The following is a 24,469-nucleotide window of genomic DNA, read 5'->3' as shown; positions in this document are numbered from 1 at the left end:
TAAAATATATTGCTTTAGTGAATTGAAAATAGATATATTTCTCTTGCAGAATTCTAATAATCTTCTTATTCACTTTGAAAACCTTTGAGTAAAATTACCAGTGATCTTTGGAACTTGCTACATTGAAATTGACACAGTTATCCCAGACATACTTTAAAAATTTTATAAAGCTTTTTACAGTATGTTATTAAAATCCTTCTTTTAAAATAGTTATCTTTGGACCATCTTACAATACAGGGTTTTATATGTGTATGTTGATAGTCTCAAACCATTTTGCATAATGGTGGTTGTATGATACATGGGAGCAGGAGTGATAGGCAGTAAGTGTGATCACCAATTATGTTGAAGTTCTTTCCCTTTGAAGAGTGCAAGAGAAAACTAGCAGTTATCCATCCCTAAAGCTGGGTAAAATGAATAAAAAGTGATGAAAACCCACAACCACCAAATCATTATGAGTTGCTGACAATTTAATTATTTAATTTCAAACTATTATTTCAACAGATTTAAACATTTTTTTCTTCAACTTAGCTAAGTCAAAGTCACTTCTCTTATACAGAAGTTAAGCCCATCGCTACTTCATCTGAGGATAGTAAAACCCTTTTCACTTCCACGTGTGGGGGAAGCACCCAGCAAAAGATCATGGTACACACGCAGGGAAAAATAAGTGCAGGCGCTCTCTGAAGTCAGTATTCATCATTGAATGGATATTCAGGATGACGAGACAACCTGCCAAAACAAGGGAAAAACTTTCATTCCAAAGTCACACAGCTGTATGTGTTACTAGCATCTTCTGACAATTTCAGCGGCCACTCCCTCTCTCTGTTAATCATTCCTTAGGTTTCTTACCCATCTCCTCCCAGTTTTTATCAAGCCAGCACTTTTACTAAAGCCCTGTAGGTTTCAGTGTGTGTGTTTGGGCATGGAGGGGGCTGGTTGCCTCTACACCAACATTTTGCTCAGAACCAAAACACAGGTGAGAGAAGCCTGCCTCTTTCCAACTCCTCCCTCCCTTCTGCTGTCCTGATAGAGGAACAACATAGGCACTTCTCTTCACAGCTCTGTCACCAAGCAAGGTCACCCTCTTCTCAGTACAGTGCTTTCTCCCCCTTCTCACTAGGCCTCCTGAGAGTTGATAGTTTGAGATCTAGAAGGTGATGACCAGCAAAGGAAGTTTCTGCTCTAATGATGACGGTGATGATGTTGAACCTGTCTCTTAAATAGCAATAGCATAGTACTCATACAAGTACTATGAGCTTTCAATTAAAATATACATGGACACAGGCTATAGGGTCGTGAAGGCCTGGGGCAGGGGCCAGAGTAGGATAGAAGAGATTAATGGGGGAGAAAGGGGACATATGTAATACTTTCAATAATAAAGATTAATTTAAAAAATTAAAATATAAATTAAAATAAAATACAAATTAAATTAAAACAGAAAAAGGCTGTGAAATCCAGTCAAGAATAAACTAGATGAAAAACAAAAAAGACTCATGGCCCACCGTGCCTAAATACAATTTTTTGACTCACAGGGCCTAATATTTGTTTCTCCTTGAGATTTTTCTATTCCTGGTATGATGACTTATTTTTTCAGTGTTTCTAGAATTAGCTATTAAACATTTCAAATGTGAAAATAGTTAATTTTACCAACTAATTGTCTATAAAAATAATCAGTACTTGGTGGACTGACTACATCCTACTATCTCTTCCTAATTTAATATTTATTCAATAGAAACCATTTATTTTCAGAAGCTATTAATGAACCTACATGCTTTTTTATTTCTGAATTTGTTTATTCCTTCATTTTTGCAGTTAGATGTCAAAATATTTTTCCCTGGAAAATTCACAGTAGGAAGCTATTTTATTCATTGAGAAATAGATTCAGAAATTTGATATTAATACAGTCAAAGCAGTTTTTGACTCTTGAAATACTTGGGGTCCAAAGTATCCAAAGTATATGAATTATTTTTATGAGCAGTTATATTGCTCACTTAAAGAGAAGATGACTATTCAGGTGATCTGAAGAACAGGAAATATTAATAAAGAATGATTAAGAAGAAAAAATCGTGTGTATGTATATACATACCATGTGTGTGTATTCACTTTTTATTTTCAAGGACCAATAATATTAGGGAATAAAGGGCTACCTCATTAAATAACCAAATCTGGCAACATTTGAAGAAGTGTTAGGAATTTTACTTATAGATGGATGGAGTTAGAATGGTGGAACTAGAAGTTTCAAATCTTATAGGTGAGCATTCATCTAAAACTAATTTCTTGATTAGTCAAAGAACATATATACATAGCCCATGGATACAGACAACAGTATGGTGATTGCCAGAGAGAGGAGGAGGGGTGGTCTGATCTGGGTAGGTGTGGGTAAAGGGGGGAATCGGTACATCTGTAATAGTGTCAACAATAAATAAAATAAAACTAGTTTCTTGGCTCTCAACTTGATGCTCTTTCTACTACACTCCCATGTATCTGTCTCAGGAAGTATTTTTTATTGATTCGTGCATCACTTTGATTTTTAGGAAGAAATACATATGGTATTTGAATAATTGTGGTGTGATTGTATTAATTTGAATTGTATTATTTATACACTATGACTAAATTCTTCTTAAGGTCTTTAGCCTGCTATGCCTTAACCTGTCATAGGATGTGATATAAATGCCAGAAATCCTCTTTTAAATAAAAATGTAGATTTACAGGGAGTTCCTAGAATGAATGTAATTTACCCAGACCAATTTCATATTCAGAATATACTGCCCAGTGGCCTTTAGCCTTGTGCTTTCTGTGGACATAGGTCCAGGTTCATAAGAGCCCACTTGGTGATGCTTTTCAATCTAACACCGCTGGGTGGTACCTGACTAAGGATCCCCCAGAACTCACTTGTCCAGACGCACTATGCGGACATTTGCATTCAAGGCTTCGATGCTCTTCATTTCTTCTTCAGTGAGAGAAAAGTCAAAGATCTGAAATAACAGAAATAGAAGACAGACATTTATAAAGATAGAAAATGGGTCAAGCTTGGGATTATGGAGTGGTACCAGCAATTGGAAACTTTCTAAGATTTATGAACATCTTTGAAAATGTCTAAGAGGAGTTGGTCTAGTGCTGGGGGTCCACCTAATGGAAGTGGAGCAGGAATTCTCTTCTGCACTTTGTCTTAAGATAATTCTGTTAGGGATATCTTACAAGAAATTTTAAATGCTGTGAAACAATGTATGTTCAGGACATCTGAAGAATTCTTATTAATTCTGGTTAAGACGCTGAACTTTTGATTCTGGACTTGAGCCTGTGTACATTTAAACAATATTCCCTTATCTCTAAATTTGCTTTTCTACTTTCAAAAAACGTTTGTTTTGTCCTTTTAATCACTTCTCTCGTTATTTAAAAAATATTTTTATTGATTTCAAAGAGGAAGGGAAGGGAGGTAGAGAAATATCAATGATGAAAGAGACTTGTGGATTGGCTGCCTCCTGCATGCTCTGCAGTGGTGATTGAGCCCGCAACCCAGGCATGTGCCCTGACTGGAATCCAATTGTGACCTTCTGGTTCATAGGTTGATGCTCAATCCCTGAGCCACACTGGCGGTGCTGAACAGTAAAGTTTTGAATCCATGAACACTTTGGTTTCAGATACCTCAAAATTTGTAGTTTTTGTTGTTGTTGTTGTTTGTTAATCTCATCCGAGGATATTTTTCTATTGATTTTTAGAGAGAGTGGAAAGGAAGGGGAGAGAAAGAGAAACATTGATGTGAGCCGAAACCGGTTTGGCTCAGTGGATAGAGCGTTAGCCTGCGGACTGAGGGGTCCCGGGTTCGATTCCGGTCGGGGGCACGTACCTGGGTTGCGGGCACATCCCCAGTGGGAAATGTGCAGGAGGCAGCTGATCGATGTTTCTCTCTCATCAGTGTTTCTAACTCTCTATCTCTCTCCCTTCCTCTCTGTAAAAAATCAATAAAATATATTTTTTAAAAAAACAAAAAACATTGATGTGAGAGAGACACATCAATTGGTTGCCTTCACATGTGCCCCTGACCAGAGCCTGGAATCAAGATCCTGACCGGAATCAAACCTGGGACCCTTCCGTCCCCAGACTGATGTTCAATCCATTGAGCCAAACCAGCCAGGGCATAATTTGTAGTTGTTTTTTAAAAAAAATTTTGATGAGCCTACACATTAGTCATGCAGTGGCTCTCTCTTTTAAGATGGCTAAAAACAGTGTCAATGACTTTTTACTGTGAGGTATTTGGGAAAGTGTTAAAATAGTGTCAGTAGTTGATATTACTGTCTAGTATTCTTTCTTCTCTTGGCTAATCACAGAATCCCACTTTTTCCTTTTATGAACTTCCCTTCCACCATCTAGTAGGGCTGTTGGTCACATGACCTCAACTTGAGCAATGAAATAGGGATGACTGTCTACTTAAGCATTAATGCAGCTGGTGACCTTTTGTTGAAGCAAACAGTCATTTACCATTTTGAAAAACTTGAATTTTAAGTAATATGCTAAATCTCCTCTCGAAAAACAAAGCTGGAATGATAACATGATTTGCTGAATGTTTTGAGCCCACTGTTGACATCAACTGTTCAGAAAATCAATGAATTTATTTCAAAATATGACAATGTACCCAGTCACTCAAGAACTCTGATGCAGATGTACAATGAGATTAATGTTTTCAGGCCTGCTAACACAACATCCATTCTGCAGCTTATGGGTCCAGGAGTAATTTTGACTTTCGAGTCTTATTATTTAAGAAACTAGTGACCTGGTGCATGAAATTTGTGCACACGGAAGGGTGTGTTCCTCAGCCTGGCCTGCATCCTCTCCAATTTGTGACCCCTCAAAGGATGTCCTACTGCCAGTTTACAGAGATCGTGCCTAAACCAGCAGTCGGACATCCCTCTTGCATTCCGGGACTGCTGGCTTTTAACCGCTCACCTGCCTGCCTGCTTGCCTGATTACCTCTAACCACTCTGCCTGCCAGCCTGCTCACCCCCACCTGCCCCTTCCCCCCCCCCCCCCCCGCCCCGGCTGCTTGCCTGCTTGTCCCCAAATTTCCCCCCCCCCACCAGCCTGATTACCCCAAACTGCACCCCGTGCTGGCCTGCTCACCCCTACCTTCTGTCCCCACTGCCCTGCTCATCCGGTACTGTCCCCCTGCTGGCCTGCTCACTCCAAACTGCCCCCCCCCCACTGTCCTGATCACCTCCAACTGACCCCCATTGATGGCCTGCTTGTCCCCAACTGGCCCCCTGCTGGTCTGCTTACCCCCAATGGCCCTACCCCCCACCAGCCTGATCACCCACAACTGCCCTCCCCTCTTGGCCTCTAACCGCCACTACCTTGGCCCCGCCACCATGGCTTTGTCCAGAAGAACATCTGGAAGGTTTTGTGGAAGGTCTCCCAGTCTAATTAGCATATTACTCTTTTATTGGTATAGATATATTTGTCTGTAAAAATGGTTATGATTGCAGATATGAGTAGGACCAGGTGAAATTTTATAGAATGGGCCTTTTATTACAGACTAGAGGCCCTGTGCACGAAATTCGTGCACTGGGGTTGGGGTTCCCTCAGCCCAGCCTGCCCCTCTCACAGTCCTGGAGCCCTCAGTGGATGTTCTACTGATGGCCACAGACTGGCAGCAGAGGCTCGGAGCAGGCGCGCGCGCGCGCGCGCGTGTGTGTGTGTGTGTGTGTGTGTGTGTGTGAGTCTGCTGGGGTCTGCCCCCAGCCATACTGTGGAGGCTTGGAGCAGGCGCCCCTCTCCGTTGATCTGTCAGGCTCCTGGCCTCCACTGTGTGTTTTTCTCTCCCTTGAGCTGTGGCCAGGATGGGGTGCTGCCTGCAGGCTGTACTTTCCTGCTCATGGATCACCGGATCAATGCAGAGATGGGGGCAGACCCTGCTGGGTGCTGCCTGTGGGGAACTTTCCTGCTCTGGGATGACCATGGCGATCCCAGGAGCAGGCCCACCTGGGGGCAGGCCACCCTCTGCACTTGCGTGTTCTGGGATCAGCGATTCCAGGAGCAGGCCCACCTAGGTGCGGGGCGCCCTCTGCACTTGTGTGCTCTGGGATTGGCGATCCCAGATCAGGCCCACCTGGGAGCAGGACACCCTCTTCACTTGCCATCTCTGGGATTGCCATGGCGATCCCAGGAGCAGGCCCAATTGGGGGCTTACTGCCCTCGCACTTGCCTGCTCTGGCTATCCAGGATCAGGCCCACCTAGGGACCCCCTCCCTCTGCACTTGCCTGCTTTGGGATCGCCATGGGGCCCCAACTGGCAGAGGGGCTTAGCCGGCACACAGGGGACCCAGCTGGGGCGAGGCTTAGGTGACATGTTCGCGCCACCTAAGCCCGGCCGCACACGGGGCCCAGATGGCGTCTGGCGCTGGCCAGCCCTGCCTGCAGTATGCTAATTAATTTCCATTTTTCATGGCAGTTAATTTGCAAATGGTTCTGATTAGCCAATGGGAAGCGTAGCGAAGGTATGGTCAATTACCCTTTTTGTCTTTTATTAGATAGGATTGTTTGCCATGTATGCATTTGTTCTAAAGAAGTAAAAATTACTTTAAAAAATGTTTCAGGAAGACTTTGAGAAATTTACAGTATCTGCTGTTCTTCCAAGAAAGTTGTCACTTTTATGCCAGAGTGAGAATTATTTGTATGCTTTGTATGTCAGCATTGGGCCACTGTGACTGGGGAGCACTTAGCTTGACTTGAGAGTAATTATCTAGCTCACTGGCTGGGGGAGGGTGTGAGGCAAAGGAGATAAATACTCGGTTCTGAATTATTCATAGATTGCTGACTTTCTGGATTGATTGTGCAAGCCCCTCCTTTTATTGATGTCCACCTTCCATTGACAGATATCTACCCTGGAAGAGAAATGAGATGAAACTCTCTTTCTTTTCATTGTAAAAAGCATTTGAATTCTTAAAGTGTGATAAGGCCACCCAGCCATCCACAGTCAAGGTACACATTTTCTTTTTTCTTTTTCTTATCTCAAAATTATATTTAATTCAAGTTATGTAATATATACAGCAAAATAAAAACTGATGCTAAAAGCCATATCAATTTAAACCATTTTTCTTCAAATTCCTGTTTCCTGACATATTTTTTAATTAAATCTTTATTGTTCAGATTATTACATTTGTTCCTCTTCCCCTCCCCCCCCATAACTCCCCTCCACCCAGTTCCCACCCCACTCTCCTCCCTCACTCCCCACCCACTGTCCTCATCCATAGGTGCACGATTATTGTCCCATATCTTCCCTCACCCCACACCCCTCCCCCCCCCCCCCAAGAATAGTCAGTCCATTCCCTTTCTATGTCCCTGATTCTATTACAATCACCAGTTGATACTGTTCATCAGATTATTTATTCACTTGATTTTTAGATTCACTTGTTGATAGATGTGTATTTGTTGTTCATAATTTGTATCTTTACCTTTTTCTTCTTCTACCTCTTCTTAAAGAATACCTTTCAGCATTTCATATAATACTGGTTTGGTGGTGATGAACTCCTTTAGCTTTTTCTTATATGTGAAGCTCTTTATCTGACCTTCACTTCTGAATGATAGCTTTGCTGGATAAAGAAGTCTTGGTTGCAGGATCTTGGTATTCATCACTTTGTATATTTCTTGTCACTCCCTTCTGGCCTGAAAAGTTTCTATTGAGAAATCAGCTGACAGTCGTATGAGTACTCCCTTGTAGGTAACTGATTTTCTTTCTCTTGCTGCTTTTAGGATACTCTCTTTGTCTTTTGCTCTTGGCATTTTAATTATGATGTGTCTTGGTGTGGTCCTCTTTGGATTCCTTTTGTTTGGGGTCCTCTGCGCTTCCTGGACTTGTAAGTCTATTTCTTTCACCAGGTAGGGGAAGTTTTCTGTCATTATTTCTTCAAATAGGTTTTCAATATCTTGCTCTCTCTCTTCTTCTGGCACCCCCATAATTCGGATGTTGGTACGCTGGAAGCTGTCCCAGAGGCTCCTTACACTATCTTTGTATTTTTGGATTCTTTTTTCATTTTGCTTTTCCGGATGGGTGTTTTTTGCTTCTTCGTATTTCAAATCTTTGACTTGATTCTTGCAATCTTCTGGTCTGCTGTTGGGAGTCTGTATAATATTCTTTATTTCAGTCAGTGTATGCTTAATTTCTAGTTGTTCCTCTATCACACCATCGAGGGTCTCAGTAGATTTCTTGAGGATCTCAATACATTTATCGGCGGTCTCACCAGTCTTTTCGAGGGTCTTACTCAATTTATCGGCAGTTTCTAGACAGTTCTTGAGAGACCTTAAAAGTGTGGTTTTGAACTCTATATCCAGCAGTTTGCTTTCCTCCAATTCTGTCATTTGTGTCCTGTTTCTTTGTCTTGGCATTTTTTATGCTTTGCTGTGTCGATAGAGTGCCTTTCTGTGCTAAGTGTCCCAATTACCTGAGGTAGACACTCTTGGTGCACCCCCTTGTGGGCTTTGTGCACAGTCTTGTTGTAGTTAAGCCTTGATTGTTGTAGTTATCATTGGGAGGAATTGACCTCCAGGACAATTGGCTGTGAGAATCAGCTGTGTCTGCAGTGGGAGAACTTCTGTCTGGAGACACCCCTCTGGGGCTAGACATGCTTCAATGGGGCTTTGGTGCTCACTGAGTCTGCCCCCTGAGTGTGTCTTTTATGGTTCCAGGGAGCTGCAAACTGGATGGGTCCACTCTGACCTCCGGGCTTCCTGGCTCCTGGATCTCTAGGGAGGTGCTAATCTAGCCTTTGCCTGAGACTATCCAGCAAAAGTCTCCCTGCAGGGCTTGGGCGGGGCCGGTCCCACGGGATCAACAGGGTGGGGCTAGCAGGTATGGCTGCTCTCAGTCTTGCCCTCAGAGGCTCTGCTTCTTAGTGTCCCAGTAATCGCTGCAAGCCCCTTGGAGAGAAGCTGCCCTAGGGTTCTGAGTGAAGCCAGACAGTCCCGCTTCTCCCGTATGAGTCTGGGTCCCTAGAGACTAGCCCAGAACTGGAGCTCAGAGCCTGAGACTCCCTCCTGATTGAAAACGACAACCACGCCCTCAGCCGCCAGCCTGCTCCGCATGCATTCCACACCTTAGTATTTTACTTCAGCACTGCGCCTCCTCTGAGTGTCGGTATGTTTTTCTCCTTCCTTCTAGTTGTAGAACTTCCACTCAGCCAGACTTCCTGTGGTTCTGGATGATGTCCATTCTGTCTTTTAGTTGTATTTTTGAAGTGGTTGTTCGAGGCAGCAAACTCCGGTTTTTACCTATGCCGCCATCTTGGTTTCCACACCAAGGTACACATTTTCATGGAGGATGTTCCCACTCTTGAATAAATTAAAACAATTTTTTTCTTTTAATTTAAACTTTCTTCTATAACTTTTTTTGTTACTTAAAAGCCAGTTTTTTTTAAAAAAACTACTTCCAAAGCTTTTTAAGCTGTATATTTCCTTGGAATGAATTTATAAATTAGAATTGAGCCCTGCTCAGTGGTTTAGCATCGACCTGTAAACCAGGAAGTCACAGTTTGATTCCAGGTCAGGCCACATGCCCGGGTTCTGGGCTTAATCCCCAGTACAGGGCGTATAGGAGGCAGCCAATCAATGATTCTCTCTCATCATTGATGTTTCTATCTCTCTCCCTCTCCCTTCCTCTCTGAATCGCTAAGAATATATTTTAAAGAGAAAGAGAGAGAGAGAGAAGAGTATATATGTTTGTAAATAAGAAAACATGTATTTGATGCTCTTAGAAAGTCTTATTTTCTTTCATTAAAACTTGTGCAGTATAGGGAACTCCATAGATTCTCTTAATTTGAAGAAAGTTAGAGGGAAAGGTACCAATTTAGAGTTCCTTGGGAAAATGTGTCACTTTTATATTTTTTATATTTATTTTTTTAAATAAAAAACTGAAATATTTTTATTCAGAAAATACATTTGGATCTAAGTATCTTCTATAATTTTAACCCTAAAATACCAATTTAAATATTTTAAAAATGGTTGGGATGTTTATTTTTTTTAAATAAGTAAGGTTATTGGAGTTCCACATGTTACTGGATCACCTGGAGTAATTTTCTGATTGGAAAATTAAGAATTATAGTGAGAGGGGAGGACAGGAGAATTTTTAAAAACATATTCAATTTATTTTAGAAGCCGAACCTCTCTTATCATGTGACTTGTTTTGTATGTTTGTTAAACTATATTATCACATAAGCATTGCTGCTATTGGGACAAACAGTGACAGTTGATTCGGGTCATTTGAATGTCCACTGGCTGTTTTAATTTGTCTGTTCGTTTTGACTCTGTCATATGCAAAAACTTCAGTGGAAGTCATGAGAACCTATTATTTTTGCCTGCTCCCTCCTTTACATTGGAAATATTCTTTTTTACTCAGAGGGACCTTAACTTTGATTTAAGGAAATGTTTCCATTGCCAACTGTTTTCTTCCTTGCCAAGTAAGAGAGTTGTTGCGAACTCTTCAGTGATGCCTTGCGAGAGTCCATGGCCAGCTTGGCTTTGGCGGGTTCAAAGACTTGGAAGGAGGGCTAATGCGCAAATGATACACACAAGACGGAATATTAATTTTTATAATTATCGGGGGAACCAGAGAATAACTCAACTAAAGAAGTCGAGTTCTCCCTGTTGCTCCTTTCCCAGCCACTTTTATTAGCTAGAATACACAATTGCCTTTAGGAATGCAAACAGACATATCAATGGTAATGTTTAGCAAACAGTAAGATTGCCAGGTCTTGGGGGAGTTTGCTTTAGACCATTGAGTCAGCAGCAGGTAATAAAATGTAGATATTCACCCTGTGAATTTCAAAAGGAGTCCTGGTTAGCCTTCTGCCAGATTCCTCACATTTATATCAATTACTGTTGATCTTGGTCTGCAGCAATGCCTTTCCCAGGATATTTGCAGATGTGGTTGGGAAAAGTAATTTCATCCCCAACCTTTGCATGTCAGGTGGTGGGGTACCAGGGTGCCGCCTCGCCTGCGCCCCTGCTCTCCTATCCCGATGTGGCTCACTCTCCCTCTGATCTCCATGGCGACCACTGGGTCGCAGGCTGGGCGGAACCCCGGGGCGCCCGGGGGTGCTGCCCGGCCTGCGCCCCAGTTCTCTCTCCCTTCGATCACCATGGTGACCACTGGGCCGCAGACCGGGTGGCACTCCTGGACCCCCAGGGGTGCTGCCCAGCCTGCGCCCCGGCTCTCCCTCTGATCGCAATGCGATCACGGGGCCAAAGGCGAGGCGGCAATCCTGCAGCTCTTGCCTGCTGCCTGGGTTTCTGATCACTGTTCTTACATCCTTCCCCTTTCACCTCCCATCATTGTGCCTGAGTATGCAAATGAACCGCCATCTTAGTTGGCGGTTAACAGCCATCTTTGTTGGCAGTTAATTTGCATATCGCCCTAATTAGCCAATGGGAAGTGTAACAGAGGTACGGTTAATTACTCTTTTTGTCTTATTAGATGGAATATGTTTCGTAAGGCTATAACTGCTATAGGTAGGGATTCTTCTGATGGATCTGGACAAAGTAAATTGAAAACCTTCTGGAAGGATCCATCATTCTAGATGCCATTAAGAACATTCCTGATTCATGAGAAGAGGTAAAAATATCAATATTACAGGAGTTTGCAAGAAGTTGATTCCAACCCTCACTGATAATTTCAGTGGAGGAAGCAATCACAAATGTGGTGGAAATAGCAAGAGAACTAGAATCAGAAGTGGAACCTGAAGATGTGACTGAATTGCTGCAATCTTATGATAAAACTTGAATGAACGTGGAGTTGCTTTTTATGGGTGAGCAAAGAAAGTGGTTTCTTGAGATGAAACTTACTTCTGGTGAATATGCTGTCGATATTGTTCAAATGACAACAAAAGATAATTACAGAAAGTTAGTCTATAAAGCAGGGCCTGAGAGGATTAACTCCAATTTTGAAAGAAGGTCGGTGGGTAAAAATGCTATCAAACAGCCTCACAGATGACAGAGAAATTGTTTATGAAAGGAAGAGTTAATCAAAATGGGAAATATTGTTTTTTTATTTAAAGAAATTGCCACAGCCACCCCACCCTTCAGCAACCACCATTCTAATATTTTTAGAATTTTAGCCCATCAACATTAAGGCAAGACCCTTCACCAGCAAAAAAATTGCGATTCACTGAAGTCTTGAATGCTGGTTAACATTTTTTTAGCAATAAATTATTTTTAAATTAAAGTATGTATCCTTTTTAGACTACTTAATAGACAGTATAATGAAACATAACTTTTATATGTACTCGGAAAGCAAAAAATTTGTGTTAGTTTATTGCAATTCACGCTTTATTTTGGTGGTCTAGAATGGAACCTGTAATATTTCTGAAGTATGCCCGTAATGTACAATCAGCAAAGCACTTCCCAAAGTGCTAGCAATCGTTTCAAATTCAGCTAAAATTAAATGCAGATATCAGCAGAGTGGGTCAGGGAGTTAGTATAAAATAAAATATGAAGGCATTACAAGTTTCTTTTTAGTCTAAAAAAAATTCTTTGAATAAAAAATATCCTACTTTTTACATTTTCAGAAGCAGTTCTCTTACCTGAAAATTTTCTTTGATCTTTGCAGGGTCAAAGCTTTTAGGAATGACAACTATCCCTCGCTGGATGTTGAAACGCAAAGCAACCTGAGCTGCAGTCTTTTTGTACTTTTTCCCCAATGAGTTTAGAAGTTCATCCTCTAACAAAGGTTTGAAATCTGTACTCAACCTTAAAAAAATAAAAACATGCATGATATTTAGCTAGATCAGTGAGAAGCAGTGGTTAATCAATCCTCCTCCTCTGTCTTCCCATTCACCTGGTAACCTACCAGGACATTTCAGGTCACCTGTAAGCAATTTCTGTGATTGCCGAGTCCTCAATGAAGAGTTGTTCTTAGTGTGGGAAGATCAAGAGAGGCAAATTTATATTGCTGCCTTTTTGAGAAAGTAAATATGTTCTGATGTTTCTTATAGAGAGGGCTGGGCTGAAAGAAGACATATGTGAGAAGGCCGGTAGCCTGAAGTGGAATAAGTAGAAATACAACTCTTGGAATCATAATAGAGTAGAAAAATTTCTACTTTGGTCTGTGGAACACATCATAGTAGAAGTGTTGCCATTGAATACAGAGAAAAACAATTCTAAAGTTTCAGAATTTAGGCCATAGAGGCTCTATCAAATAATAACTGAACTAGCATTTATGGATCACCTCTGTATTTTAGGCACTGTTAGGTAATTTTATACATGTAGTATAATCAATTCCTATAACATCTAAGTGAGGAAGTTTTATTAGCTCAGTTTGGATATATGGAGAATGACCTGTAGAGTTTAAGTAAGTTTCTTAAGATTACACAGCCCAATAGAATCATTTCAATAAATAAAATAATTCACATTAGCCTCATACTCTACATCAAAGGAAACACTTCCTGAAGAGACATATAGTATTACTTACCAGTCTGGATTCTTAGAGATCCCCAAAGGAGCAAATGCAACTATGAGAATGTCATGTTGTTGGCAAAATTCCAGGAGTTTTCTCTGGGTGAAATATGGATGGCATTCCACCTATGTGGTTGAATTGGAGAGCAGAGCACAAAATTAAGGCCTTGTAGATGAATGCAATTTTACGTAGTTTAAAAAAACTTTAAATAAACTTCATTTTAAAGTATTATGGAGAGTGAGACAAATTCTAAATATTTTTCCTAACAAGGAAACTTACATTATTTATATACTGGTGAAGTTAATTATAACAAGGTTAGTAAGGGCACCATCTGTGAATTAAATGTAAAATAATGGGGGGTATTCAATTTTGTGTCCCTATCATAGTTTCAAACTTGAAATGAACAGAATCAGGTATTTATAATAAAGATCCTAGAAAATACAATTTCCTTAACAAAGAGTCTCAATGTTCAGATTAGTCTTAGTAAGTAGAAGCGACATGTTACAGAAGCCCTCTGCTCTAGCTATCAGACATCTAAGAATATTTTCACAAGAGGAAGAACATGTTTGAAACTAAATTTAAAGATAAATTTTATTTTCTTGGATGAGAGTTCTATTTATTTTTTTACATTCAACATTGAAAACAGTAAGTATGATACAGAGAGGACAGAGGCAAAATCGTTGGGAGTATCACTGTGGATGCTGCAAACTGTTGAAGATGGAGCTTCAGAAGGGCTGCAGTATTGGTAAGCCATCTCTACAGAATTGCTGTGCTCTGCTTTCAGACACCACGCAACACATGAATAGGCTCAGGCTGTGATCTTCCAACAGGTCTTGCCTCCCTCGTCGGATATGTTTGTGAAGCTGATCAACATTCTTGTGCCACATGAGGCGACACACTGTCAAATTTTTGCTCTCTTTTTCATTCTGAGATAAAAAGTTACCATCTTTCTCTGTATATTTGTAAGAAACCTATTGTCATTTCAACATTTGAATGACAGACTATTGTTCATGGGGGTGTAGGAAGGAGATGTGCTGGTGAGGGAAAAAGGAGGAATATAGGGATGGATGGAGGTCAGCTAGGAAGTCAAAGGTTGCTCCTCTGTATACCTGAGAGCATATTGTATAGTGTTAGCTTAGGTGTCAGTTTGGAAGTGGTACTTGTAAAATAGCCACTCTTCTATTTTAGTTGTGGGCTATAGCGATGATGTAGGTAATAATTCATTCTTTCTGTCATGGACTCATGCCAGACTTTTTAAGTTAAAAACACTAATTTCTCAGTGAGCCAAATCAGAGAAAAGGGGGCTTTGGAGACAGTTTCAGGGGGTTAGCCCAGGTTGAGATGCCTCTGGCCATCGCTCCACTGATTGTAGGTCTCCCGGCGTCCCCTAGAGTTTAGGACAGTGATTGCGAACCTTTTGAGCTCAATGTGTCAGCATTTTGAAAAACCCTAACTTAACTCTGGGGCCGTGTCACATATAGAAATTTTTTTGATAATTGCAACCATAGTAAAACAAACATTTATATTTTTGATATGTGTTTTATATATTTAAATGCCATTTAACAAAGAAAAATCAACCGTAAAAAAGAGTTAGCGTGTCACCTCTGACACACGTGTCATAAGTTTGCCATCACTGGTTTAGGAGATGCACATCTGAGAAGAAAGAAGAAGGGAAAGGGAAGGGTGCTGGCATGCTCTCAGGAGGGGGAGCATGTCATCACACTTAAATTTCCATTTCTGTAATTACTAGCACAATTACACATTTTCATATGTTTACTAATCTTCCAAATTGTCTTTTGCAAATTTCTATTCATTACTTTTGCCCATTTTCCTGTTGATTCTTAGTATTCTATTTTTTCATTGATTTTTATTAGATTTTTAATTGACAAGGATATAAACCTCTTTTCTATTATATTTAAAAATACAATTATCTATATTTACTTGCTTCTGATATTTTTACATTTAACATTTTTATACTATTAAATTTAACATCTTCTTTATAATTTTTCCATGGCTTACTTTTCTGTCCATAGCTTCAGAGAACTGAAATGCTTATGTAGTATTTACAATAACTTTGTCTTTCTCTTTAAATCGTGGGGACATTAATTTTGGTGTATGGTATGAGGCAAAGATCTATATTGTTTCCACATAACTAGGCATTTCCCCACACCATTAGTTATAGGGTTAAATAGTTTATTAAAAAAACCCATCCATTTGACACTAGTTTTTCCTATTATATTTTGCATAAAATTTTTATTATACTTGGGCCTTGTTACTTTGTACTTATCTGTACTATTGGTTCTTGCACTAATCTTACATTATTGCAAAAGTCTATATATCTTTTTATCCACATAGTCCAGCTTGTTGTCATATAGTTGTTCATAGTATTTTCTTATAATTCTTTGTATATCTATGGTGTCAATGATTACTTCACTGCTTCTATTTCTAATTTTATTTATTTGGGTCCTCTCTATTTCTTGATGAGTCTGGCTAACAGTTCATTAATCTTGATTTTCTTTTCAAAGAACCAGCTCTTGGTTTTATTGACTTTACTTTTTTTTTTAGCTACTATGTTATTTATTTCTGCTCTAATCTTTGCTATTTCATCCCTTTTACTTACTCTGGGCTTTTCTTGTTTTCTTTCTAATTCTTTAAGTTGTAGAGTTAAATAGTTTATTATTAATTTTTATGGTTTTTTGAGGTAGGCCTAGTAGTGCTATGAACTTCTCTACTTCTCTCTCAGGAGTCCTTTTGCAGTGTCCCAGAGATATGGGGTTATTGTGTTTTCATTTTCATTTATTTCAAGGACATTTTTTATTTCTCTCTTGATCTTGTTGGTAACCCATTCATTGTTTAATAACATGCTATTTATGCTCCATGTGTTGGAATATTTTGGGGTGTTTTTACTGTAATTGATTTCTAATTTCATTCCTCTGTGATCTGAGAAGATGCTGGATATGATTTCCATCTTCTTGAACTTGTAGAGACTTGCTTTGTGTCCTAACATGTGGTCTGTCTTTGTGAATGACCCATGTGCACTTGCAAAGAATATATATTCTGAAGATTTGGGGTGAAATGTTAACTAGATCCATGTGATCTAGTGTGTCATTTAGAGTCACGGTTTCCTTATTAATTTTTTGTTTGGAAGATCTATCTGGTGAAGTAAGTGGGGGTGTTAAAGTCCCCACGATAGCTGTATTATTGTCTATCTCTCCCTTAAAGTCCTCAAGAAGTTTTCTTATATATTTAGGGGCTCCTATATTGAGTGCATATATGTTTACCAGAATTATACCCTCTTGTTGGATCTATTCCTTTATTACTATGAAGTGACCTTTGTTGACACTTGTTATGGAGTTCATTTCAAAGCCCATTTTGGCAGATATGAGTATTGCTACGTCAGCTTTTTTTTTCTTTTCCATTTGCATGTAAAATTTATTTTCATCCTTTCACTGTCATCCTGTTTTTCCCTTTTGCCCTGAGGTGGGTCTCATTGTAGACAGCATATAGTTGGGTCATGGTTTTGCATCTATTTAGCTACACTTTGTCTTTTGATTGGAGCATTTGATTCATTTTTATTTAAGGTTATTATTGATAGATACTTTTTTACTGCCATTTGTATTCTGTTTGCCTAGCTTTCTCGCTCTATTTCTTCTTCTCATTTCAGCAGTCCCTTTAGCATTTCTTGCAATGCTGTTTCATGGTGATAAACTCCTTTGGCGTGTTTTTTTTTTTTTTTTACATCTGGGAAGCTCTTTATTTCACCATTTATTTTGAATGATATCCTTGCTGGATATAGTCATCTTGGTTTCAGATCTTTGCTTTTCATTACCTTGAGTACTTCATTCCAGTTCCTTCTTACTGGTAGAGTTTCTGATGAGAAATCAGCTGACAACCTATGAGAGCTCCTTTGTAGGTAACAAATTGCTTTTCTGTTGCCTCCTTTAAGATTCTCTCTTTTTTTGTTTTGTTTAATTTTTGACATTTTAATTATGATGTGTCTGGGTGTTGGGCTCTTTAGGTTCTTCTTCTTTGGACTTTCTCTGCCTCCTAATTGTGTGAATTTTTCCTTCACCAGGTGAGGGAAATATCCTGGTATTATTTGTTCAAACATGTTCTCTGTCTCTTGCTCACTTTCTTTCCCTTCTGGTACACTTATGCAAATAATTTTCCATTTCATGTTGTCCCACAACTCAGCTGTCTTCTTATTTTTTAATTGTTTTTTTCTTGTTGTTCTCTGTGTGATTTTTTTCTGTCCTGTCTTCTAATTCACTAATCTAATCCTCTTCTTCGCCTAATCTGCTGTGTATTCATTCCAATGTGTTCTTTATTAGTACTAGGTCATTCTTTATTTCCAACTATTCTTTTTCCATAGTTACTATATCTTTTCTCATGCTGTTGAGCATCTCTACCATCATTATTCTGAATTCTATATCAGATAAATTTCTTGCCTCCATTTCCTTTATCTCTTTTTCTGGAAAATTCTCTTGTTCTTTTATGTGGTGTTCGTTTCTTGTCTTCTCATTATTGCTACCTGTTTGGGTTTATGACTATGTATTAGGTAGATTTGATATGATTCCCAATCTCTAGTGAAGGAGAGTGTCAATGCTGTTTCTGACTAATTAGATCAGGCAAAGACTTAAAGCCTCCAGAGACCCATCTCTGTCTGAGACTGACTGGATTCAGTCTTGAATAGTCCTTAGGCAATCATCCACAGGAGTGGTGAGAGATTTACCAACTGGGCAATTGGAGTAATTGCTTCTTCCTATAGATTATTATTCTCTGTCTCTTTTTAAAAAATGTATTTTTGTTGATTTCAGACAGGAAGAGTGAGAGAGAGAGAAAGAGAGAGAGAGAGAGAGAGAGAGAGAGAGAGAGAGAGAGAGAGAGAAACATCAGTGATGAGAGAGAATCATTGATCAGCTGCCTCCTGCATGCCCCCTACTGGGGATTGAGTCCAAAACCCAGGCATGTGCCCTTGACCAGAATTGAACCTGGGACCCTTCAATCCACAGGCCAATGCTCTATCCACTCAGCAAAACTGGCTAAGGCTATTCTCAGTCTCTTAATGGGCCTCAGAAACTCCACAGGTTGGGGCAAAAGATTTTTCAATAGGGTGGGTCAACTGTCTTCCCCCTAGTCATAAATGGCCTGGATAGCAAAGGTCTGCCTGAGAAAGATGACCTCCACAGGTTGAGGGAATGACTTAGCACAGGCTACTGGTGTGTCTGCCTTCTGTGCTAATCCAAAGCCCCCAAATCTAGCTTCTGCTCACAGAGCTCCAGTCCACTCTGATTTCCCTCTCCTAGAGCCCAACATGAGTGGCTGCACATTAAGTTTTGTGCATTGGCCCTTTAAGAGGGTACCTGCATTTCCAGCCATTTCTGGCTGGCTGACAGCAACCCTGCTGCTTTTCACAGCCAGATGTTCTGTGGGCACCTTTTTTAGTTCTGGTGCTCCCTTCTGGGGGCCCGGCCTGGAGATTAGACCCCAGGGTTCTTAGTGGGAACCCCCCACAGCTGAGATATATCTCCAGAACTTCATCTGCTGTCTCTTAGAGCCCGTCCAGTCCTTTCACATCTCCACCCTTCCTACCAGTCTCTCTGAGGTCTCCATTTTCCATGCTTTGTTATCAGGGTTCTCTCCAGCTAGTGTTCAGTTGATTACTCAGGATGGTTTTTTTTTGTATTTTAGTTGCAATTCCAGTTTGGTCCTGGAAGTGGGTCTGTATAGCATCCACTTACTCTGCTACCATTTTTAATCTCTTCTATTCCAACTGTCTTAATATTGGGCAGGTCTTGTTTCCATCATTATTTTTCTTCAAAAATTTTTGGGGGTTACTTTGGTCTGGATTTAAACTTTCAAATCTTTATTTATTATTTTTTAAGAGACATAAGTTGACAGAAGTTAAAAACTTGTCCAGGGTCTTTTTGTAGAGTGAGCACAAAACTTTCTGACACCTAACCCATGGTCCTTTATGTTAAGTAACTCTTGAAATTCCTTGTCACATCCCACCCTCTTGTCAGACTGTACCTGGTTGCAGACTGGCTTATACTTGAGTCTTGGTTTGTTCAGTATTAGCTCCAGCTGTCTGCGGTTAAAATTGGATACACCAAGAGATTTCACCAAGCCAGCATCTTTGCAAGCTTCCAAAGCCTGTGTAGAGTAAATGCCATTGAATTTAGAAAGGATCCTCAAAACAAGCAAGAATGAATGTTTAGAAGGTTAGTATAAATTCTTTAAAAAGGAAAGTCCCTGGGTATGTTAATAGTCATTCTGTGAAAAAATAAATGTGGGGTGGACACAAGTAGGAATTGTTTGATTGTGGTATATTGTACACCATATCTTTCCCTTGTAATATATATAATAATCTTATTTCTTTTTTGTTTGTTAGTTTGTTTAAAATGATCTTAGTTCTTTAAATTTGTGGAGACTTTCTTTATGGTATGGTACCTAACCAATTTTAATAATTGTCTTAGATGTGTAGGAAATGTATATTCTGCTGGTTTTTGATGCAAATTTCTCTTCTCTTTCTGTCTCCCACTCTCTCTCATACATATATGAGCATTTTATAGCTTCTCAATAATTTATAAGTTTATGACAGTAATCTCCCACTATAATAGTGAATTTATCAATGTTTTTATGTATTCTATTTAAAAATTTAAAAAATATATATTTTTATTGATTTCAGAGAGAGGAAGAGGGAGAAAGAAACACCAAAGATGAGAGAGAATCATTGATTAGCTGCCTCCAGAATCCCCTATACCCCCCACTGGAGATCTAACTGGCCATCTGGTATGGGCCCTGAGTGGAATCAAACCTTGACCTCTTAGTTCATGCTCAACCACTGAGCTTCACCCTTTGGGCTCTACTTTAGAATGTTTTCATATAATTTTTGTTTCATATATTTGCAGATATTTTATTGTGTACATATTTCAGCTGGTATGGCCCAGTAGTTGTGTACTGATCTATGAACCAGGAGATGACTGTTTGATTCCTAGTCAGTGCACATTCCAGATTGTGGCCTGGTCCCTTTGGGGGCATGCAGGAGGGAGCTTATGGATGATTCTGTCTCGTCATTGATGTTTCTATCTCTTCCTCTTCTTTCCTCTCTCTGAAATCAATAAAAAAAATAAAAATAAACATGTCCTCAGGTGAGGAATAAAGAATAAAATAAAAAACTATGTTGTCAGATCCTATATAATAAAAGGCTAATATGCCAATTGTCCCTTCTGGAGTTTGACCGACCAGGAGTTGGACCCCTTGATATGTGTGCTGACCACCAGAGGGCAGCGTGGAAAGAAGGAAGGCCCAGCTGGCAGCCAGAAGGCTCTGATTGGCTTTGATCACTGGCCAGACATAAGGACCCTACCTGTGGATGAATTTTGTGCATGGGGCCTCTAGTATTAATATAACTATACATCTTTTTCTAAGTATTAGACTGATAAGATTCCCCTCCCCCCAGTCCTTTAAATTTTAATATAAAATTAGGCCTAGCCTAATTTTACAAATGTCTTTATGTTTAGATGTGCCTAATTCTAATCTGTCAATCTTTGCCTTTTAGTAGGTGAATTTAGTTCATATTTATTGTAACTATAAATATATTTGGATTGTTTCTACCATCTTAATTTCCTACTTCAGTTTTTTCCACTTTTATGTTTCTTTTTAATACTTCCTTTTAAAAAGTTTATACCTATATCTTTCCTTTAATGAAGATAAAAACTTATATTCTCACACATTCCTTGATTTACCTTCACCCCAACATCTATGATATTAGAATTTCATTTCCTAGTATTATAGGTATATTTTTCTCTTTTTATTTAGTATTATATAGTTTTATAAATAATAAAAACTATATCATATTTTATTTCATTACTTTCAGTTTATACCCTTCTTGAAGCATCTTTTAGAGTTTTGCTCATCTTATTTAGTAATAGTTTTCAGTGTTGGTCTTTATGTGGCAAAACTTCTGAGCAATGTATGGATCAGAAAATATATTCATCATGTATCATTTTTGTCTTATAGTTTGAATATCAAATTCAAGTTCAATATTCTTTATTATTTAATACTTTGAAAATACTATTCTATTATCTCTTTTGCTGCTGACAATATAACAGAACTGATCAAAACAAAACTGATACCAATCCTATATAATATAGAGGTAATATGTTGCACTAACCGGTTTGGCTCAGTGGATAGAGCGTTGGCCTGTGGGCTAAAGAGTCCCAGTTTCGATTCCAGTCAGGGGCATGTACTTTGGTTGAGGGCACATCCCCAGTAGGGGGTATGCAGGATGCAGCTGATCAGTGTTTCTCTCTCATTGATGTTACTAACTCTCTATCCCTCTCCTTTCCTCTCTGTAGAAAATCAATAAAATATATATTTTTTAAAAAAAGGTAATATGCAAATTAGCCCTCATGACCACACAGGATGGCTGCCTATGAGCAGGCCGGCAGGGGGGTTAGTGAGGGACAATCAAACGCCTGAACAAGCAGGCTGCATGGGGTGACCAGGCTGGAGGGGAGGCAGTTGGGGGCAATCAAGCTGGTGGAGGGGGAAGTTAGGGGCGATCAGGTTGACATGTAGAGGCAGTGAGGGTGATCAGGCCAGCAAGGGGGGGGGGGGGGGCAGTTAGGGGTGACCAGGGAGGCAGGCAGGTGAGTGATTAGGAGCCAGCAGTCCAGGATTGTGAGAGGGATGTCTACCTGCCATTTAAGCCCGATCCCCTAACCCAGCAGTTGGACTTTCCCTGAGGGGTCCCAGATTGGTGAGGGTGCAGTCTGGGCTGAGGGATTCCCTCCATGCAGGAATTTTGTGCACCGGGCCTCTAGTCTCATTATCTACTAGTATGAATGACTCTTTTATTGCCTTTCCCTTTTCAGTTTTGTTAGTTTATGCTTCATGTATTTTTGGAGTTTTGTTATTAGGTGCATAGATGTTTAGGATTTATTACCTCTTTATTATAAAACAAAGTTCTTTATCCCTGGGAATAAAGGGGCTCTGGAATCTTTGTTGATATTAAAATAGCTACTCCAGCTTTCTTTTTATTACTGTTAGCATAGTATATATTTTCCTGTCCTGTAATTTTTTAAACCTTTGACTTTAAACATGTTTGTATAAACGTTTTTATTTAAAATGGGTTTCTTGTATATAACTTATAGTGGGGTTTTGGTTTTTGTCCATTCTGACGTCTGCCTTTTAACTGCATTGTTTTAAAAAAGTATATGTACTGTGATTATTGATATCACTGAGTTTAAATCTTTCATCTTGGTATTTGTTTTTTTATTTCCTCATCTATTCATATACCTTCTGTTTTTCTTTTCCTGCCTTGTCTTGGATTATCTTTTATTATTCCATTTTGTCCCCTTCACTGAATTGTTTGCTATACTCTGGAAGCATTAACGTTTTCCTTATATTTGATATTCTTAAATTTCTCTATATTGTGTCTAGGTGTGGGTTTCCTTCTCTTCCCTCTTTGGTAATCTATGCTCATTCAATATCTCTGGGTTTTTTTCCTTTAACTATGACCTCTTTTTTTTTTTTTTAAATATATTTTATTGATTTTTTACAGAGAGGAAGGGAGAGAGATAGAGAGTTAGAAACACTGATGAGAGAGAAACATCGATCAGCTGCCTCCTGCACATCTCCTACTGGGGATGTGCCTGCAACCCAGGTACATGCCCCTGACCGGAATCGAACCTGGGACCCTTCAGTCCGCAGGCTGACGCTCTATCCACTGAGCCAAACCGGTTTCAGCATAACTATGACCTCTTTACCTTTTTATTTCTTTCTTGTTTTACTATTATGTGAGTACTGAAAATCTAAGTACTGTACATCTCTTAGGTTTTCTTTCATATTTAATTGTTTTGTTGTCTTTTCCTACTTCATATTGGGAGATTTCCTCATTCTGATCTTTCAGTTTGATCCCTTTTTCTTTATATCCATTTTATAGTTATCCCATCTATTGCATTGTGTTTTATTTTTCCTAATTATTACTTAATACTTGTTTTTAAAAATGTTTTCTTATTTCACATTGCTAATATCTTTTCTTATCACCTTTAATATATTAATTGGCTAATTCAAAAGTCCTTGGTTCTCTGTTCTGTTTATGTTGGGATCTGTAATTGAGATATGTTGTTTCTTTGTAAAATAAATACCTTGTTATTTTATGCAATGAGCTTATTTTCTCCTGGGGATACTGGCTAACCTGTCAGGCAGAACCTTAGAGGGAAACACCAGACTCCAAATTACTCAGCTCCGATGACATCAGGAGTCAGTATGTTGTCTCTTGGGCAGAGAGCCCCAAGCACCAGAAAACTAGTAGCTGTCTCTTCACCCCTCAAAACAACTCCACCCTTCAGGTCTTCAACTGTTACCTAGAGGGGACACCCATTAGAAAGCAATGCTGTACTCATTAGAGTATATTCCATGACTCCAGAATTTGGAATGGGAGGGTAAAGGCTGCATCTCTTCCTAAGTCAAATAGGAATAATCAGATCACAATTCAAAAATGTAGTCTTTTGAAATAAAAGAATACAAGGCCCACTTGAACTTACCTCCCAAGTAGCACACAGATTTGTCTGGTGAAATATCCAATTGCCATTCTCATCTGTAGGAATAATTTCATCTCCAGGCTGAGAAAATAAGACAAAAACAAATGTAATTCTTTTTATTTATATCTGGGAATTGAAATGATGGAATTTGAATTGTCTTTAGGCCAATATACTCTAGCTCTGGGAAAGCAATTCAAGTTTAATTATTTATATCCTATATAATAAAAGCCTAACATGCAAATTGTCCCCTTGACCGGGAGGTTGTCCACTCGTTATGACGTGCGCTGACAACCAGGGGGTGGCACAGAAATGGTAGGTGTCGGTGACACAGTGGTAGCAGCTGGCGGCAGTGGAGACACTACCAGCCCTAATGGGACCTGACGAGAGTGGGACCTCAGTGGGATGGTGGAGCAGGTGAGAGGGTGGTGCCAGCAGCAGTGGCAGGGGGCGGGGCTGCGGCCTGACTCCCAGGCACTGAGAAGCC

The 24,469-nt window shown here is 39.6% G+C and overlaps 1 protein-coding gene across 1 annotated transcript in view; it reads right to left on the bottom strand.

The window, feature by feature from the left end:
* Window positions 1–683: 683 nt before the first annotated feature.
* Window positions 684–24,469, bottom strand: part of LOC139016877 (aldo-keto reductase family 1 member D1-like) — a 49,026-nt gene continuing 25,240 nt past the window's right edge. The window contains exons 4-9 of the mRNA XM_070425052.1: window positions 23,989–24,066; window positions 19,466–19,588; window positions 13,451–13,560; window positions 12,564–12,729; window positions 2,890–2,972; window positions 684–726 (exon numbers count right to left, since the gene is read on the bottom strand). Of these exons, the coding sequence (XP_070281153.1) occupies window positions 684–726; window positions 2,890–2,972; window positions 12,564–12,729; window positions 13,451–13,560; window positions 19,466–19,588; window positions 23,989–24,066 (603 nt within the window). The remainder of the gene's footprint in view (window positions 727–2,889; window positions 2,973–12,563; window positions 12,730–13,450; window positions 13,561–19,465; window positions 19,589–23,988; window positions 24,067–24,469) is intronic.

This window comes from Myotis yumanensis, unplaced genomic scaffold (assembly GCF_028538775.1).
Source record: "Myotis yumanensis isolate MYYU_CA2020_CCGP unplaced genomic scaffold, mMyoYum1.0.hap1 SCAF_9, whole genome shotgun sequence".
NCBI classification, from domain to species: Eukaryota; Metazoa; Chordata; class Mammalia; order Chiroptera; family Vespertilionidae; genus Myotis; species Myotis yumanensis.
The sequence above is the reverse complement of the archived record's forward strand: the minus strand, read 5'-3'. Positions and strand labels throughout refer to the sequence as shown.